This window comes from Sturnira hondurensis, unplaced genomic scaffold (assembly GCF_014824575.4).
Source record: "Sturnira hondurensis isolate 20B ecotype Veracruz unplaced genomic scaffold, ASM1482457v3 Scaffold0013994, whole genome shotgun sequence".
In the NCBI taxonomy this organism is placed as follows: Eukaryota; Metazoa; Chordata; class Mammalia; order Chiroptera; family Phyllostomidae; genus Sturnira; species Sturnira hondurensis.
The window spans coordinates 1,186,043-1,206,203 of NW_028086625.1; the positions used below are offsets into that span (position 1 = coordinate 1,186,043).

At 42.6% G+C, this 20,161-nt stretch overlaps 2 protein-coding genes across 2 annotated transcripts; both read left to right on the top strand.

Moving 5' to 3' along the window:
* Nucleotides 1–430: 430 nt before the first annotated feature.
* LOC118998321 (60S acidic ribosomal protein P0-like) lies at nucleotides 431–1,530 on the top strand. Its single transcript, XM_037062425.1, has one exon. The coding sequence runs from the start codon at nucleotides 505–507 to the stop codon at nucleotides 1,459–1,461; it is 957 nt and encodes a 318-aa protein (XP_036918320.1). The 5' UTR covers nucleotides 431–504; the 3' UTR covers nucleotides 1,462–1,530.
* A 5,352-nt stretch (nucleotides 1,531–6,882) lies between these two features.
* GLOD5 (glyoxalase domain containing 5) lies at nucleotides 6,883–18,052 on the top strand. Its single transcript, XM_037062341.1, has 4 exons — nucleotides 6,883–6,945; nucleotides 10,683–10,820; nucleotides 16,411–16,566; nucleotides 17,957–18,052. The coding sequence occupies exons 1-4, from the start codon at nucleotides 6,883–6,885 to the stop codon at nucleotides 18,050–18,052; spliced, it is 453 nt and encodes a 150-aa protein (XP_036918236.1).
* The last annotated feature ends 2,109 nt before the right edge of the window (nucleotides 18,053–20,161 follow it).

The following is a 20,161-nucleotide window of genomic DNA, read 5'->3' on the forward strand; positions in this document are numbered from 1 at the left end:
AAAGAAAAGAAATTCTCAGCAAAGAAATATAGAGGTGGGCAAAAGTAGATTTAGTTGGCCTTGGCTGGACAGCTCAGTTGGTTAGGGCATCGTCTCAATACTCCAAGACTGTGAGTTTGATTTATGGTCAGGGCACATACAAGAAGCAACCAATGAATGCATAAATAGGTGGATCCACAAATCAATTTCTCTCTCTCTCTCATTTTCTCAAATCAATAAAAAAATGTGGGTTTAGCCCTGGCCAGTGGGGCTCAGTTGGTTGGATATTTTCCTACAAAGCAAAAAGTCACTTGTTCGATCCCTGGTCAGGGCACATACTTAGGTTACATGTTCCATCTCTGGCTGAGGAGTGGAGGATAGGCAACCCATTGACGTTTCTCTCCCTTTCTTTCTTCCCCCTTTCCCCTTCTCTTAAAAAAATGTTGGTTTAGCTCTCTCCAGGCGCCCTCGTGAGAGTGACATCGTCTTTAAACCCTGCGTGGCAATCCCTGACGCACCGCCGTGATGCCCAGGGAAGACAGGGCAATTTGGAAGTCCAACTACTTCCTTAAGATCATCCAACTTCTGGACGATTATCCAAAATGCTTCACTGTGGGAGCAGACAATGTGGGCTCTAAGCAGATGCAGCAGATCCGCATGTCCCTCCGCGGGGGGACTGTGGTGCTGATGGGCAAGAACACCATGATGCGCAAGGCCATCCGAGGGCATCTGGAAAACAACCCGGCTCTAGAGAAACTGTTGCCTCACATCCGCGGAAATGTGGGCTTTGTGTTCACCAAAGAGGACCTCATAGAGATCAGGGGCATGCTGCTGGCCAATAAAGTGCCAGCTGCCACGTGTGCCGGTGCCATAGCCCCATGTGAAGTCACCGTGCCAGCCCAGAACACTGGTCTGGGCCGGGAGAAGACCTCTTTCTTCCAGGCTTTGGGCATCACCACTAAAATCTCCGGGGGCACCATTGAAATCCTGAGTGACATGCAGCTGATTAAGACTGGAGACAAAGTGGGAGCCAGCGAAGCCACGCTGCTGAACATGCTGAACATCTCCCCATTCTCCTTTGGGCTGATCATCCAGCAGGTGTTTGACAATGGCAGCATCTACAACCCGGAAGTGCTTGACATCACAGAGGAGACGCTGCATTCCCGCTTCCTGGAGGGTGTCCACAACGTTGCCAGCGTGTGCCTGCAGATTGGTTACCCAGCTGTGGCTTCGGTGCCCCATTCTATCATCAACGGGTACAAGCGGGTTCTGGCTTTGTCTGTGGAGACTGATTACACCTTCCCACTTGCTGAAAAGGTCAAGGCCTTCCTGGCCGACCCATCTGCTTTTGTGGCTGCTGCCCCTGTGGCCGCTGCCACCACTGCTGCTCCTGCCGCAGCCGCTGCAGCCCCAGCCAAGGTTGAAGCAAAGGAAGAGTCGGAGGAGTCTGACGAGGATATGGGATTTGGCCTGTTTGACTAATCACCAAAAAGCAGCCAGCTCAGCCAGCTTTATTTGTGAAATAAGAAAATAAAGGCTTACTTCTCTTAATGTTGGTTTAGTTGTGAGTACATGAAACATAGAATTTGTTCTTGTATTATTATTTATTATTAAGTATTATATTACTTATTATTATTAACCTATTTTTGCCCACTGTTGAATATTAAAAAATTATAGTATTATAAATACTCTATAGATCATATAAAAACTATAGATAAACTATAAAAAAGAACCAACTGAAAATTTTAGAATAAAAAAATAACATTTAAAATGTTAAAAATTTCTAAAAATTATCTGGATGGACTCAACAGCAGAATGGATATGATAGAGAAAAGAATCACTGAATTTGAGGACAAATTAATAAAAATGATCAAATTTTAAGAACAAAGAAAAAATGCTGAAAAATGTGAGCAGAACTTCCGGAATCTATGGGACAATATCAAAAGGCCTAATATTCATGTCACTGGAGTATCAGAAAGAGAGGATGATATTTGTGTGGGGAAAAAATTGAAGAAATAATGTCCAAAACCTTCCCAAACTTGGGTGAAAGACATAAATTAACAGACTGAACAAGTGCTGTGATCCCCAGGCAGCATAATCTCAAAGAAAATCATGCCAAGAAATAATCAAATAGCTGAAAACAAAAGACGAAGAAAAATACCTTGAAAGCAGTTAGAGAAAAGCAACAAAGGATGTATAGGGGAACAGTGGTACAAATTCCACAAATTTCTCATCAGAAATATAGTGGCCAAAAGACAGTGGAATAATATCCTGAGAGCATTGAAAGTAACAAATTGTCAATCCAGAATTCCAATCAGGGAAAAGGGTCTTCAGAAATGAAGGCAAAATAAAGACATTTTCAGTTAAAGGAAGGAAAAGTGAGAGAATTTGTCAACAATAGACCTGCTGTCAAAGAAATGATAAAGAGCCCTGAGCCCTGGTGGTGTGGCTCAGTGGATTGAGCGCGGGCCTGCGAACCACACTGATCACGGTTCGATTCCCAGTCAGGGCACATGCCTGGGTTGCAGGTGGGTTCCCTGCAGGCCAGTTCCCAGCAGGGGACTCACAAGAGGCAACCATACATTGATATTTCTCTCCTTCTTTCTTTCCCTTCCCATCTAAAAATAAATAAATAAAATATTTTTTAAAAAAGAGCCCTGAGTGAGTGGCTTAGTTGGTTTGGTATCATCCAGCAAAGCGAAAGGTCCCAGGTTAGATTCCTGGTCAGGGTACATGCCTGGGTTGCAGGTTTGGTCCCTAGTCAGGGCATGTACAAGGTACGAGAGGCAACTGATCAATACGTCTCTCTCACATCGATGTTTCTCTCCCTCTCTTTCTCTCTCCCTTTCCCTCTCTCTAAAAATAAAGGAATAAAATCTTTTTTAAAAAGAAAAAATTTTTAAAAAAGAAAGAAGTGATAAAAATAGTAATAGAGGGAAACTTGGAACTTCAGGAATAACAAATATAAGAGCAGAAATAGTAAATACCTGAGAAAATATAAAATACTATATCTCTCCTAAGTTTTAAAAAATATAAATGACTGTTCTAGGCACAAATATTATCATTGTCTACATTTTACTATAAGTGGTAAAATATGAAGTCTAAAAGACTGTATGTATTATAATCCCTAGAGCAACCACTAAAAGTTATTGCAAAGAGATATAGCCAAAAATCCAAAAGATAAATTGAAATGGATTACTAAAAAATATTCAGGCAACCCCAAAGAATACTTCTACCCTGCTTACAATATCAGTGAGCCTGAGCCTGTCAACCTACAATTTTCTGGTAATGGGAATAAACAAACCCCTCTCACTTGAAGGCACATAAATGGGGCTTCCTGTTACTTGGAGGGAGAAGAATGCCTAACTGAGAAAGACCATTTTCACATAATCTCTTAGCTACCCTTTGAGATGACCAGGCTAGATTCTAGCACGGATGGAGAAATTGAGCTAAAGAGAGACTGTGTGTTTTAAATATCTTCCTCAAGTCTTTGCAAACTCCAGATATGGTGGAAAGGCAGGAATTTTCTTTAGAGTAAAAATATACTCTCTACACATGCACCGTCCCAGCACATGGTGTGGGCCTGTACTTGCAGGAACATCAGATGGCCTTGAAGGTGGCCATGGTTTGGGAAACCCTGACTACTGCCCCACTGATTCTTCTAGGGCTTTGTCCTGGGAGAAGTTCTGGGGCCAGCGGTGAGAGAGAATGGTGAGTCTTGGTTACTCAACAGAAAGGGCCTCTATTCTGAAGAGAAAAAGACATCCATTGTTGTAGACATTTAGTGAAATCGAAACTATCTTTAAATCCATCTATGGAAAGGAGTGGCTGAATTCTCCCAACTCTAGGTATATCTTGAAACCCGTTATTGAAGTCTAGCTGAACTGCTAAGTACCAAGGCCTTTTTCACCTCTGTGTTCACGAAGAACAAAGTCCCATGTCCTGCCCCCCAGAGGTGGAGGCGGTGTCCAGCTTGGAGGTGCAAACGCCATTCTAGCCTGGGTGGAGCTCTGTCTAATGTAAAGGAAGGATGAGGGATTGTAACAGGCTTGGCAAGAAATATTCAAAGTCATGAAAATCAGGGACCTACAGTCAAGACTGCTTTACCCAGCAAAGCTATCCTTTTAGAATTGAAGGGCAGATAAAGAGCTTTCCAGACAAGAAAAAACTAAAGGAATTCATCATTGCCAAGCCATTATTATATGAAATGTTAAAGGGACTTACTTAAGAAAAAAAAGATCAAAAGTATGAACAATAAAATGGTAATAAATACATATCTATCAACAATTGAATCTAAAAAACAAACTAAGCAAATAAGAACAGAGAATCATAGACACAGAGAACATTTTGAGAGTTGCCAGATGGGAGGAGGCTGTGGGGAAATGGGTGAAGAGGTGAGGAGATTAAGAAGTACAAATTGGTCATTACAGAACAGCCATGGGGATATAAAGCACAGTGCAGGAAATGGAGTAGCCGAAGAACTTATACACCTGACCCATGGACATGAACAATGGTGGGGGGATTGCCTGACGGGGTGGGGAGGTGCTGGGTGGAAGGGGGTAAAGGGGAAAACAATGGGACAACTCTAATAGCATAATCAATAAAATATAATTTAAAAGATAAAATAAAATTGAAAATGTTTTTGCAAAGTGGGAGGGAAACAAGTGATCCTCCTTTCACAAAAAAAGAAACTAAGACCAACTCTGAAGAGATGTGAGAAGCCCAAAGTCACAGGCCCTGCAGACTTGCCAAGCAACGGATTAGAGGTGATTCACTTCCTCCGGCAATCCAAATAGCCGTGCAAAAAGGCCATCTGTGGTCCTTACATGGCATGGCCCACTTTCTAGAGCCTGTCTGCCATGTGCATGGCTTAGATGTGTTAAAAGAAAAACTGAATGAAGCACATTAAAATTTTCTGGAGTTTATTTCAACAAACATCAATTCGAATTGGGCAGCATCAGAATTTGGTAGGAATACTCCAAGGCAGAAGCTAGGGTAAGGCAGAAGTGAAACAAGGTGATCATTTGATTGGCTAGAGCTTAGGGCTGCCTTATTTGGGAAAGCCTAGTTGGATATTTGCGATTGGTTTTTCTTTAATTTTGATTTCTCAGATACAAGTTCATTAACTCTGGCTTAGGTTTCAGTTTTCTTATGCAGGTTAGCAAGGCATCAGAGCTACCTCAGTCTACTGGCCTCCTTGTCTAACTACATTAACAGGTGGTATTTGAACTTTCCCTTCTTCACTGGTGATCTCCAAGTACATGCTTCTAGCATCATTCTCTCCCCAATCTGCATGACACCAGGAGTGTGTACACCCCCGTGTGTGAAACCAGAAATATGTGTGGCCCTATGAATGTCCACTAGCCAGTTGGGTGGCTCAGGAGTGTCCACTCCCTAGTGTGTATAAGCCCAGATTACGTTCACATGCAAATTAGTTTGACCCCAGGACTGCCCACACCCCAGCTTCTTTGACTACAGCAGTGCTGGCATGCTAGCCAACCTGACACTAGAAGTGTCTACACTCCACTCTGGGTTACCCCAAAAGTGTAAAATCGCCAGTGTGTGTGATTCCAAGGGTGCTCATTCCCCAGAGTGTGTGACTTCTGGAATGCCCAGAACCTCATCTGAGTAACCCAAGACTGTCTATACCCCAGTGTGTGTTACCTCATGTTGTATTCACACCCCTGTCTATGTGGCCCCAGGAGTGCTCACACTCCAGTTGGTGTGACTCCAGGATTACCCACACGTCTGTCTCTGTGATGCCAAGGGTGTCCACACCCCAGTCCATGTGACCCTAGGAGTGTCCACACAACAATTGCACAAGAAGTCCCCAGAGCTCACACCCCAAAAGAATTCAGGAATATTGCACCCTGAGGCACAGAACACTGAATAGTTTAGAGATCTTGGTTTGGAAACAGACCCATAAAAAGTCAGTGGTCATATTCTATCTCAGCTCCTAACTTCTCAGCCTGGACATAGACTTTCAAACAGATCAGAGAGCTCACACTCTGGAGACACACCCATAAAAAGATCATAGATCTTGTCCTGGCTGGTGTGGTTCAATGGATTGAGCACCAGCCTGCAAACCAAAGGTTGCTGGTTGATCCCCAGTCTGTAACCCATGCTGGGTTATGGACCAGGTCCCCAGCAAGGGGCATGGAAGGGGCAACCATACACTGATGTTTCTCTCCCTTTCTCTCTCCCTTCCCTACTGTCTAAAAATAAAATAAATTAAAAATCTTAAAAAAGATCGTAGGCCTCATACCCTAGAATAAAACTCCCCAATACTTTGAGGTGGGTGGTTTTTCTTCAACCACAAAGGAATCCCTTACACATATACACCTGTTATTCACAAACTGAATGTTTGCACCTCCCCAAACCCATATGTTCAAGCCCTAATTCCCAATGAGATAGTTTTAGAATGTGGGGCCTTTGGGAGGTAATAAGGGTTAGATGAAGACATGACAGTGAGATCCTCATGATAGAAATAGAGCCCTGAAAGGAAAAGACTAGGAAGCTTGCTTTCTCTGCCACGTGAGGACACAGAGGGAAGGCGGCCATCTACAAGCCAGGTAGAGAGTCATCTCCAGAACCTGACCATATTGACACCCGGATCTTGGTCTTCTGGCCTCCAAACTTGTGAGAAAATAAATTTTGTTTTTTAAGTTACCTAGCCCATAATATTTGTTACGTTGGCCTGAGATGTCTAAGACACACCTTAAGCTTTTACTTTCAAGGTCCTGAGTTTTATGTCAGAGTCTTTGTACTTGCACTGCCTACTTGCCGGCTTCGGTCACCACTAGCAGTCCTCAGCCTGTGGCCCTCCCATTCGTGCCCCTTGATCTCCAGGCGCTGAGCCAGAGACTTGTCTAGAGGTCCCAGGACAAGGACATTTAGCCTGCCATGCTGTGCCTTCTGTTCTCCAGGCTGCCAGCTAGGATGTGGGGCAGGATTTCAGAGAAGCAGGTGAATGGGGTAGTCCCTGGGGGTCTGGGGCACAGGTATTAGCACCAAGGCTGGGGACCTCCCAGGTCAGGCCTGGTAACCTGCTCCCCGTCTATGCAGGCTGTCCTCACATGCTGACACCCACTTTCCTCTCTTCCTCTCTCTTTCTTCCTCTTTCAAAGACAAGCAGATGGCAGCAGAGGGACATGGAAAGGCCCTGCTCTAACACACGGTCAGCCATCAACACGGCTGCAGGAGTGGGTCTGGCTGAGGGCCAGCTTCTTTAATCCCTCAGGGTGGCTCCGGGGAGCTAGTTCAACCAAGGACATTAGGATGGGGCAGTGTAGGGAAAGGCCAGGAAACAGCACTGACCTTGAGGTTTGCCATAAGAATTCTAGGGGCCGCTGGCACCTTGGAGAGGACTTTGTAGAAAGATGGAAGCCTTCCCTGTGAAGGAGTCAGGAGGGAGGGTGTCATGGTCGGGGCACTGTGTTATCTATATAGGGTTATTGTGAGGAATTAAATGGACTCTATTTTGTATAGTACTTAGAACAAGGCATATTGTAAGCCTCATGTGACTACTATGTCTTGATTATCTTCTTTATAAACCTTGCTTTGACAACCCTGAATAATCCAGCCCTTACCTTTCCCTCCTGCTCATGTCTCACTCACCCTTTGATTCTAAGCCACACTAGCCCTCTTCCTGTTCCTTCAGAGAACCAGCCCTGCTCATTTTTGAATTTGCAAGGATGGAGCTCCCCATATACAAAACAGGATCTTGGGAGTGAATCTGAGCTAGCAGGGTATTGAAAAATGGGAAGAATAGGTTGAGTTGATTTCCCAAGGACTATCAAAATTGTGCATGTGGCTAAGCAGTGCTTAAGGAAAACCTACAGTTCTAAATGCATATCAAAAAACTTGGTTCTTCGAACAGATTAATAAAATATTAGTAATTTCTGTTTTCTCACAAGTAATTAAGGAAAAAATATTAATTACCAATATCAAGAATGAAAAGGGAGTGCTATTACAGATCCTACAGATGTTAAAATGTTAATAAGATTTTTAAACATGACTTTCTTTTTTAACTTAAAATTTATTTTATTATTATTATTATTATTATTATATTTTATTTATTTATCTTTAGAGGGGAAGGGAAGGAGAGAGGGAGAGAAATATCAATGTATGGTTGCCTCTCATGCACCCCACACTGGGAACTGGCCTGCAACCCGGGCATGTGCCCTGACTGGGAATTGAACCATGATCCTTTGGTTCATAGGCCCGCGCTCCATCCACTGAGCTACACCAGCCAGGGCTATTTAGTTATTTTTTAGAGAGGGGGGAAGGGAGGAAAAAGAGAGAAAGAGAAACATTGATGTGTAAGAGAAACATCTATGGGTTACATCTCGCATGCCCCCAACTGGGGACCTGGCCCACAACCCAGGAATCAAATCTGCAACCTTTCAGTTCACAGGCCAGTTCTCAATCCATTGAGTCACACCAGCCAGGGAATATGACTTTATTTTCAATGGATCCTAAATGTCAGTCATTTTCTCATTCTACTGCTTCTGTGTCCCTGTAGATCCCCTGTATCCATGAGGACAGGAGAAGTCAGCAACTTTGCTAATGCCTCCTCCACTCATGCAAATGGAACACATGATTTCTTTTAGCTGGGGCTCAGTGAAATCAATTGCTTAAAATGCAGTAACTCCTGGCTGGTGTAGCTCAGTGGATTGAGCATGGGCCTGGGAAAGAAAGGATCGTGGTTCGATTCCCAGTCAGGGCACATGCCTGGGTTGCAGGCCAGTTCCCAGTGGGGGACACACAAGAGGCACCCATAAATTGATATTTCTCTCCCTCTCTCCTTCCCTTCCCCTCTAAAGATAAATAAATAAATATTTTTTTAAATGCAGTAACTTGAATGGAACTGGACATTGCAGAATGGAACAGAATAAAATAGCATAGGGTGGAATGGAATAGAAAACACCCATACATATGCTTCCTATAAGAGGCTCACTTCAGACTGAAAGATGCACACATGCTAGAAGTAAAGGGATGGAAAAAGATATTTCCTGCAAACTGAAAANGGGGAGGGGAGGGGAGGGGAGGGGAGGGGTCAGATTTTGTGCCAGGCACTGGGCCTAATTGTTGTAGTAGATGCATACTAAATGAATATTTGTTCAACATCTGCTACTTGTTTGAGACACAAATAGGGAACAAAACAGAGAGAAATCTCTACCCTTATGAAGTTTATAGTCTACTCAAGGAAACAGATATTAGCTATGCAACAGGCCTTGAGACAAAAGATACAAGGATGGCCCTTATGAGGAAAAGGCAAAAAGGGCAATAGGGCTTAGAATTCAAGAACAATGGATGAGGCTATAGAAACTGGGGGCTCATGACAGGGAGACTGAATTTTAACAAGATGACCATGACAACATCATCATCATTATCATTAGCTCATATGGCACTTGCTACTTGTCAAGCAATGTTCTAAGCCCTTAAATATACAACTCTTTTTTAAAATGTTTACAACAGTTCTATAAGATAAATATAAAACCATGCCCATTTTACAGAAGGGGAAACTAAGGCACAGAGAGATTAATTAAATGTCAATGTGGCTCCAGAGTCTGTTCTTTTAACCACTATACTCTGTTATCTATAGTGCCTGACCACAGGCACCTTACAATCCTATAGGAGATGTAATGTAAATATACACATTACTAAAGAATGCATATCAAGAGAAAGACCTGGTGGGAAATGTGCAGAGGGCACAAAGTTGGGGTAAGGAGTTATGCCCTCCCACTGGGTGTCACAGTAGTTTTCTAAACACACGTGCCCAGAGACATTTATTCCACCTAAGATGCTCCCTTCTCATTTTGTCCTCTGTGATCATAGCTGCAGAGTGGGAAAAGAGGGGACTGGGTTAAATTGGTCAATGGAGGCATCGTACTCATAGTGCTGGGTCTCCTCTGTGTCTTGTCATTTCTTGCAAAAGAGATGAGTTCCAGCTTGGGGAAACAAGAGAGGGTTTGGTCTTGATTTCCACTCCCCTGGTCTTTACCTCTCTCCCTCTGGAAGGAAAAAAAGAAAAAAGAGAGCAGTGGAGAGTGGTCATGGCAGACACATTGGCTCATATGAATCTACACATGGACAATAAGACTCTACCAAAGTTTCTTCCCAGGCCCTCACCAGTTTGGCTCAGTTGGGTGGGGACTGTCCCACAAAGTGAAAGGTAACTGGTTTGATTCCGTCAGGGCACATGCCTGGGTTGCAGGTTTGGTTCCGGTTAGGGGTGCATACAAGAGGCAATCAATGTTTCTCTCAGACATTAATGTTTCTCTTACACTCTTTTTTAAAAATATTTATTTATTTTTAGAGAGAGGGGAAGGGAAGGAGAAGGAGTGGAAGAGAAACATCAATGTGTGGTTGCCTCTCATGTGTCCCCTACTGGGGACCTGGCCTGCAACCCAGGCATGTGCCCTGATTGGGAATTGAACCAGCGACCCCTCGCTTCACAGGCCCATGCTCAATCCACTGAGCTACACCAGCCAGGGTATCTTACACTCTTTATCTCTCCCTTTCCCTCACTCTAAAAAAATTAATAAATAAAATACTTAAAAAAAATTTTCTTCCCAAGACTTTCTCCTTGGCATAGGAGTGAGGAGGAAGTATACTCATTGGGGAGGTAAGGAGAAAGAAACAGAAACTTGGATGTGACTAGTAGCAATGTGATCTCTTCTGAATACTTTTTTTTTTAGTTATGGAGGCACAACAGTCAGACCCCTTCCCCATGTCTTATTCAGAGACTTGACCACCTCGTGATGACAGTAAACAGTATCAAAGACACCACCATGTTTTATTCCAAGATTCTGGGCATGGAGATCATTACATTCAAGGTAATTACTTATGCAAATGCCAAAGTTTAGATGGAGTAAAATTGGATTATAATATTTTTTAAAAGATTTTATTTATTTATTTATATTTAGAGGGGAAGGAGAGAGGGAGAGAAACATCAATGTATGGTTGCCTTTCGTGTGTCCCCTGCTGGTAGTTGGCCTGCAAGGAACCAGCCTGCAACCCAGGCATGTGCCCTGACTGGGAATCGAACCATGATCCTCTGGTTCGCAGGCCCGCGCTCAATCCACTGAGCTACACCAGCCAGGGCTGATTATAATATTTAAAAAAATAACTTTAGCCCTGGCTGGTGTGGCTCAGTGGATTGAGTGCTGGCCTGTGAACCAAAGGGTCATCGGTTCGATTCCCAGTTAGGTCACATGCCTGGGTTTCAGGCCAGGCCCCTGTGGGGGAGGGGTGTGCGCACAAGAGGCAACCACGCATTGATGTGTCTCTCCTTCTCTTTCTCCCTCTCTTCCTTTCTGTCTAAAAATAAAATAAATAACATCTTTAAAAGATAATTTTAAAAACCCACAAACAAATGTGTGAGAATTTAAAGAATCAGTAAAGGAGATTCCAAGCTCTGAATAGTGGAACTTCCAGAGAGAATGGAGAAAATAGAGGGGAGGAAAGTACCATAGAAATAATTCAAGAGAACTTTCCAGTCTTTTAATGGAAAGGGTTAACTGAATATCCAGTACATTGAAAATTAGATATGTCCTTACAAAATTATAGAATATCAAAGTGAAAATACAGAGTCTAAGAACTTTCAGAGAGGTTAAAAAGAAAAGAAAAATACTTCAACTGCAAAAGAAAAAGAAATATGCAGATGTCAGATTTCCCAATATTCACATCAGAGACTAGAGGAGAATTGAAAAACACCTACAAGATTCTCAGATTCTACAAGATTCTAGGTTGAACTGAAAAAGTTCAACCTAGAATTCTATGTCCAACCAAATTATTAATCAAGGTGAGGACAGAATAAAACATTCTTAGATGTAAAAAACCTCCGGAATTTTGGCCACTTGCTTTGAAAATTGAGATTTATACAACATCAAAATGAGTAATTAAGCCAGAAATAAGGAAGGCATCAAAGTCAGGACACAGTGGATCCCAAGGAGAAGATCCCAGAAAGTACCTAGAAGATAATCAGCTCAATTTGGAATAGGAGAAAGAAAGGTCCGAAGAAGGAGAGATCCCAGTAAGAAAGGAGGTTTACAGAGATTGAATACTATCCTTGAGAATTTGAAACAACTTCAAAAGTGGGAAATGCAGCCCTGGCTGGTGTGGCTCAGTGGATTGAGCACCAGCCTGTGAACCAAAGGGTCACTGGCTCAGTTCCCAGTCAGGGCACATGCCTGGGTTGCAGGCCAGGTTTCCCAGTGTGGGGTGCATGAGAGGCTACCACACATTGATGTTTCTCTCCCTTTCTTTCTCCCTCCCTTCCCCTCTGTCCAAAAACAAATAAGTAAAGTCTTTAAAAAAACATTTTAAAAAAGTGGGAAATGCAGAGAAAGCAAAAAATATATATCTTAAATTGAACATGCCCATAAAATGACAAACAGAATAAAAATTTGAAACCTAACATGGAATGCTATGCATTAAAATAAAATTATGCACCCTGGCTGGTGTGTTTCAGTGGACTGAGTGCCAGCCTGCAAACCAAAGGGACAGGGGTTCAATTCTCAGTCAGAGCACATGCCTGGATTGTGAGCCGGGTCCCCAGTAAGGGACATGTGAGAGGCAACCACACATTGATATTTCTCTCCCTCTCTTTCTCTGTCCCCTCCTCTCTCTAAAATATAAATAAATATACCCTGGCTGGTGTGGCTCAGTGGATTGAGCACGGGCCTGTGAACCAGACGATCGCGGTTCGATTCCCAGTCTGGACACATGCCTGGGTTGCGGGCCAGTTCCCAGCAGGGGACTCATGAGAGGCAACCATACATTGATGTTTCTCTCCTTATCTCCTTCCTTTCCCCTCTAAAGATAAATAAATAAAATCTTAAAAATAAATAAAATGTTTAAAAAATAGACTTATGCAACATCAGACTGGATGTATACACAGCAAAATGGACAGGTCTTAAAAAGACCATGCTGAGTGAAAAGTGAAGAAAGAGAAATAGGTCAACAACATGGTACCATTTAGAATATATGTACAAAAACAATAATACACTTTCTACAATAAATTATGATATCCAAATATCAAACACATTATAATGGTTGACTAGGGTTGGGACAGGAGTGGAGAATGGAGATAAGAAGCATAAATGCATAAAGAAAACTAGAGATACTTCCAGCCAAGATGGAGGCTAGGTAGAAACGGTTTGCCTCCTTGCATAACCAAAAGAAAGACAACAAATTTAAAAACAAAAAACCACCAGAAATGACAGAAAATCAAACCGTATGGAAATCTGACAACCAAGGAGTTAAAGAAGAAACATTCACCCAGACAAGTAGAGGGGTCGGAGATGGGCAGCGGGGCAGAGAGGACTTGCGGCAAGGCAGCTGCTGGAAGACTGGGTGAGGCAGCAACAGTTGGTAGAGTAGGCGGTCCCACATTTGCATGCAGATGAACTGGGAGGGACAACTGGGGAGCGAGACAAACCATGCAAACCAGGGTTCTACTGTGGGGAAATAAAGCCTCAAAACCTCTGACTGAAAAAACCTGTGGGGGCTGAGGCGGAAGAGGAAGAAATTCCCTGCCTCACAGGAGAGTTCATTGGAGAGACCCACAGGATCCTCAAATGTACACAAACCCACCCACCTGGAAATCACCAAGAGAAGGGCCTAATTCGCCTGTGGGCAAAGGAGGAAGTGACTGAAAGCCACAGAGAGCCGAGCAAGCGCCATTGCTTCCTCTCTGACTCCTCCCCCACATACAGCGTCACAACGCAGTGAAGTTTGCCCTACCCTGGTGAACATCTAAGGCTCCGCCCCTTACTATGCAACAGGCCTGCAGAGACAAAAAAAAAAAAAAAAGATCCAAATGAAAGAACAGCTCAAAGCTCCAGAATAAATACAACTGAGGAATAGATACCCAACCTATCTGATGCAGAGTTTAAAACACTGATAATCAGGATGCTCACAGAATTGGTTGAGTATGGTCACAAAATAGAGAAAAAAAAGTGAAGGCTATGCAAAGTGAAATAAAGGAAAATGCACAGGGAACTAACAGTGACGGAGAGGAAACCGGAATGCAAATCAATGATTTGGAGCAGAAGGAAGAAATAAACTTTGAACCAGAACAGAATGAAGAAACAAGAATTCAAAAAAATGAAGAGAGGCTTAGGAACCTCCAGGACAACTTTAAACATCCCAACATCTGAATCATAGGCATGCCAGAAGGAGAAGAGGAAGAGAAAGAAATTGAAAACCTACTTGAAAAAATAATGAAGGAGAACTTCACTAATCTGGCAAAGGAAACAGAATTCCAGGAAGTCCACGAAGCTCAGAGTCCCAAAGTTGGACCGAAAGAAGCACACACCAAGGCACATCATAATTACATTACCCAAGGTTAAAGAGAAGGAATCTTAAAAGCAGCAAGAGAAAAGGAGAGTTACCTACAAAGGAGTTCCCATAAAACTAGCAGCTGATTTCTCAAAAGAAATCTTGTAGGCAAGAAGGGGCTGGAAAGAAGTATTCCAAGTCATGAAGTCCAAAGACCTACATCCAAGATGACTCTATCCAGCAAAGCTATCATTTAGAGTGGAAGGGTGGATAAAGTGCTTCCCAGATAAGGTCAAGTTAAAGGAGTTCATCAGCACCCAGCCCTTATTATATGAAATGTTAAAGGGACTTATCTAAGAAAAATAAGATAGCGCTGGTTGGCGTAGCTCAGTGGATTGAGCATGGGCTGCAAACCAAAGGGTTACCAGTTCGATTCCCAATCAGGGCACATGGCTGGGTTTCAGATCAGGTCCCCAGTATGGGGTGTGGGAGAGGCAACTGAGGCAACCGCACACTGATATTTCTCTCCTTCTCTTCCCCTCTCTCTAAAAATGAATAAATAGAATCTTTTTAAAATTTAAAAAAAGAGCCCTGGCTGGTGTAGCTCTGTGGATTGAGCACGGGCCTGCGAACCAAAGGATCGCGGTTCGATTCCAGTCAGGGCACATGCCTGGGTTGCAAGCCAGTCCCCAGCAGGGGCCAGTTCCCAGTAGGGGACACAAGAGAAGCAACCATACATTGATATTTCTCTCCCTCTCTCTTTCCCTTCCCTTCTAAAAATAAATAAAATCTAAAATAAATAAATAATAATAAAAATTTAAAAAGAAAAATAAGATAAAAATATGAACAGTAAAATGACAACAAACTCATAACTATCAACATATAAAAAAGAAAAGAAAAACAACAAAAACAAAAACTAGGCAAACAACTAAAACAGAAACAGAATCAGAGAAATGGACATCACATGGAGGGATTTCAGTGGGGAGGGGGAAGGGAGGAATGGGGGGGAAAGTACAAGGAAGAAGAAGTGTAATTGGTAGGCATTAAATAGACGGGAAAAGGTCAAAAAATGGTATAGGAAACAGAATTCAAAGAACTTATATGTACAATCCATGGACATAAATTAGGGGGGATGCTGTAGGGTTAGGGGTGCAGGCTGGAAAATTGGAAAAACTAATAATAAATAGCAAAACAAATACACTAATAGCATAATAAATAAATTATCATTTATAGCAGGGAGAGGATAGAGATGGCTAAAGTTGTTAAATGAAGAAATAGTGGCAATTCATTTAGGGACTGTGTCTGGAGGCACATAGGAGAAAACTCAACTAACAGTCAGCAAAGAAGATAGAGTTTTCTTTTTCTCTTATTCAACAACCAGTGGAGAGGCATGCAGTCTGAGGCCGGGAAAAAGGAGGAAGTGAACAGGACAAAAGTGTTAGCTCAGTGAGGTAGGGAGATTCCCAGAGCCCCACCCACAATGTCTGCTGACATCATTTAGAATGTGTTTATAAGTAAAAAGGGAGCCCTGGCTGGTGTGGCTCAGTGGATTGCGTGCTGGCCTGCTAACCAAAGGACTGCAGGTTTGATTCCCGGTCAGGGCACATGCCTGGGTTTTGGGCCAGGTCCCCAGTAGGGGGCATGTGAGAGGCAACCACACAGTGATGTTTCTCTCCCTTTCTTTCTCCTTCTCATCCCCTCTATCTAAAAATAAAGAAATAAATTCTTTAAAAAGTGAAAAAGGAGAAATGGATATTAAGTAGGCAAATAGCTGTTTCTGCCATGGGTAGTATCAACATATTATTTGGCAATAGGGAAATAATTCCCAGAAGCAATAAACACACACATTAAAAGTTACCCCAGTCCAGGCGTGTGTCATCAGCAACCAATGGATGCTTTACATCTATCTTTCTCTCTCTCTAAAAAGCAATGAAAAAATGTCCTTATGTAAGGATTTAAAAAAATGCAATTTCCCTTAAGAAATGAGACTTGGGTAGTGCACAGGATTGTTGTTGCTGTTGTTGTTTTTGTTAAAAGCCTTGTTATACTTTTTAAAAAACCTTGTTGGGGTAGGTAGGGAGAACTTTGCCTCATACTTATCTTGAAAGTTTAGCTCTAGGTTGTTTTCTCTCTCCAAAATAGGGAGATAGGAAGGTATTGTGTTTTGGAGACCAGAAATTTAACCTTCATGAAGTGGGAAAGGAATTTGAACCTAAAGCTGCTCACCCAGTTCCTGGCTCCCTGGACATACGTCTGATCACAGAGGCACCTTTGGAGGAAACGGTCCAACACCTCAAGGTAAGTCAGACTTCCATTCTTTTTGAGAAAGCTGCTGCAGATACGGTGAAAACAGAAGCATGACTCAGGGAGTTTTTCTCAAACTTCAGGCATAAGAGGTTTCCTCACACCTACAATTGTTTACTCATTATCTTTATTGACATCTTTTTTATGTAAACAGATGTATTTTAAAAGGAAACTTTAGCTCTGGCCAGTGTGGGCACTGTTGATTGGATCTCATCCCACAAACAGAGGGGCAGCCCATTTGATTCCCAGTCTCATGGTGCATGCCTGGGCTGCTGTCTCTGTGCATCATCCCCAGGCACTTGCAGAAGGCAGCCGATCAATGTTTCTCTCTTGCATCAATGTTTCTCTCCCTCCCTTCCCCTCTCTCAAAAAAAAAATTAGCCCTGGCTGGTGTAGCTCAGTGGATTGAGCACGGGCCTGTGAACCACACAATCATGGTTCGATTCCCAGGCAGGGCACATGCCTGGGTTGCAGGCCAGTTCCCGGCGGGGGACTCACAAGAAGCAACCATACATTGATATTTCTCTCCTTCCCTCCTTCCCTTCCCCTCTAAAGATAAATAAATAAAATCTTTAAAAAATTAAAAGAAACTTTACATTACCCTTCTAAAACAATCACCTACCAGTAAATTCTCTTTACATAAATACGTTTGTGTAAAAAGAAAATATTCAACCAAGTAAATGAAAAATTCGTTATATCTTGGCACAAAGGGAAGGTAACTATAAAAACAAACAGCTACAAAAGCACCACAATGTCTAGCTATTTCCATTCTGTGAACTCTGTGAGCCTGACATTCCAAATGGGAAATTGGCAGGTGGTTAAGGTGATGCTAAGGACTCGTTAGCATCTACCAGAGACTTTCTTCTGGGTATAATCAGAAGGACTGGAAAAAGATAGAAGAGGGCATAATTTCTAATTTGCTATTATTTAATATTGGTGTCCCTGTAACACTTAAAATTATTTCATGTAAAGGGGGCATTTGTTCTTCCCTTGGAGAATACAGATCAAGGTCTTGAATATACTCTAGATTCCTTTTTTTGAAAGTATCAGTGAAAAGGTCTTGTTTGGAAGTAAAGTGGGGAAAGCATAGGGGTTAAGAATATAGACTTTGGCCTAGACTGCCTGGGTTTGAATTCTGACTCTGCCACTTACTAAATAGCACTAGACACTATTATCATTGTCCCCATTTAACAGATGAGGAAACTGAGGTACAGGGCAGTTATCTTCCCAAAGCCATATAGCTGGTATGTGGCTGGAGCAGAGGGAGGGAAGAAGAATGGTAGATGAGGTCAGAAAGATACAGGCTCTTTGGGTCACTATATAAGGAATTAAATTTTGGTCTGACGCATGGAATGTGATGAATGACGTTTGTCTTCTACTTCAGGCTTGTGATGTTCCCATTGAGGAAGGTCCAGTCCCCGGAACTGGGGCAAAAGGCCCATTGTGCCCATCTACTTCCAAGACCCTGACAGAAACCTGATTGAGGTGTCCAACTATATTTCCTGTGATTGAAGCTGGAGCTCCTCCGTTTTGTTCTCTGCAGTGTTGCCATCTTCCTTCCTCCCTCCAGACTCTCACCTGGACCCAGAGATCTCCAAGGACTGACAACTTAGGCTCTTCCCACATCCTGCTAGAGGAACCTGAGATGGGTTTGGGACCAAATCTACAAGACTGAATGTTCTCATTCCAAGCCGCTCCAATAAATTAATAAACTCTCAATTAATATGTGTTCCTTATTATTATCATCTTGGTGTTATATATGGGTGTTTGTCTAGTGCATGAGATCTCTGAACCCTTTGGGGGTCAGGAACTAGGGTATGACATCTCTGAGGACCAAATCCAGGGTCAGCTTCTTGAGATTCAAGGCCTCTAACAGATTTATCCTTGTCCATGAACCCATCCTTTTTTATCCTTTTAGACTCATCTCACTCCTTCCAGGTGCTCCTTCCTGATGTTTCTTCTACCTCAGAGGCCTCACTGAACCCCAAGATATCTACAATTCCCATGAGATCTTCAAGGACCAGCCCAGATGATACTACCTCCTGTTGGTGTGCCTTTATCTGGTCTCACCCCCAGGAGATGTGGCAGTTTCTACCTTTGGATCTGGTAAGTCCGGACTCATCTCAATTGATGCTCAGATCCTAACAGAGTAGATAGTAAAGGACAAATTTCCTCTGTTTCTGTACTCCCCCCACCACCACACCAGTCACTCAATTAATGAACATATATTGAGCATCTACTGTGTGCTTGGCTCTGTTCTAGGCTTTGGAGAGAGAGCATTGAACAGAAGGAGTAAGCATATCTGTGTTATGGAGCTACTATTCTATTGGGAAAGATATAAAATAAAATAAAATTAAGTAAGGAAAATACTAAATATGTTAGAGGATGATAAATGCTTTGGAGAAAAAGAAAACATGGAAAAGAGGGAACACATAAAAACCACTAGGACAGTTTCCAGCATGTATTAGAATGGTCAGGGAAACCTCACGGAGGAGATATTGGAGCACAGACCTGCAGAGCTAAGGTGGAAGTTGCATGGATCACTGAAAGAAGAGCATACCAGGCAGAGAGAAGAGCCGGTGGAAAGGCCCTAAAGCATGAGTGTGCCTAGGGTGTGTGAGGAACAGCAGGAGACCAGTGAGCAGAAGGAGGGAGCAGTGAGTGACAGAGACTAGATGAGTTCACCAAGAGAGAAAATATCAACTAGAGAAGAGGCCCAAACATATTTACAGTTCTGAAAAAAGGGGAGGAACCAGCAAATGAGGTAGGTATAAAAGGAAGGGAAGAATATAGCTTCCCGAATGAATGCATGATGGACAAAGGAGCATGTATGAGAGCCTCTTGAGGCAAGGGAGTCCCTAGTCTTGTGTACTCTGGTCTCTAAACAGTCCTTATGCAGATGGTTATTCAGCCAGGTCCTATGCGTGAACTCCCAGGGAGCCCCAAAAATCCTGGGAAGAGAGACTATGCATGAATGTGTTTTAGTACATGAAAGGCTTTGTCAAAAGCTGCGGCAGGTTTCCTGCCCATTTTAAAAAGATACCTTGCTTTGGATCCAGATATGATATGCCTGGAGATAGATGATTTATTGAAGAAAAGAAGGAATGAGGAAGGGAAAGAGGGAGGGAGGAGAGACAGAGGGAGAGAGGGAGGGAGAGGAGAGAGGGAAGGAGGGCAGTGGAATGGTGGATGAATGAATGGTTAGATGGGTGGGTGGGTGGATGGGTAGATGGGTGGGTAGATAGACTAAATATCCCTTGCCCCTGGAGAAACTCTTTCACGGGTTTGTTTTCAGAAAGAAGAATATGAATTTTAAAATTACAAATTTGCTCTAATAGGGAAAAAAAAACTAGAAACAATTCAAATGTCCATCATCAGATAGATGATTAAATAAACCATGGTATCTCCATTCCATGAAATACTAACTCAGTAATAAAAGTGAATAAGTTTATGAGCCTAGCATTAACCTTATATCAAAACCAGACAAAGACATAACAAGACAAGAAAACTACAGACCAATATCTCATGAATATAAATGTAAAAACCTATAAAATACTAGTAAATAGGATTCAGCAATATACAAAAGGGT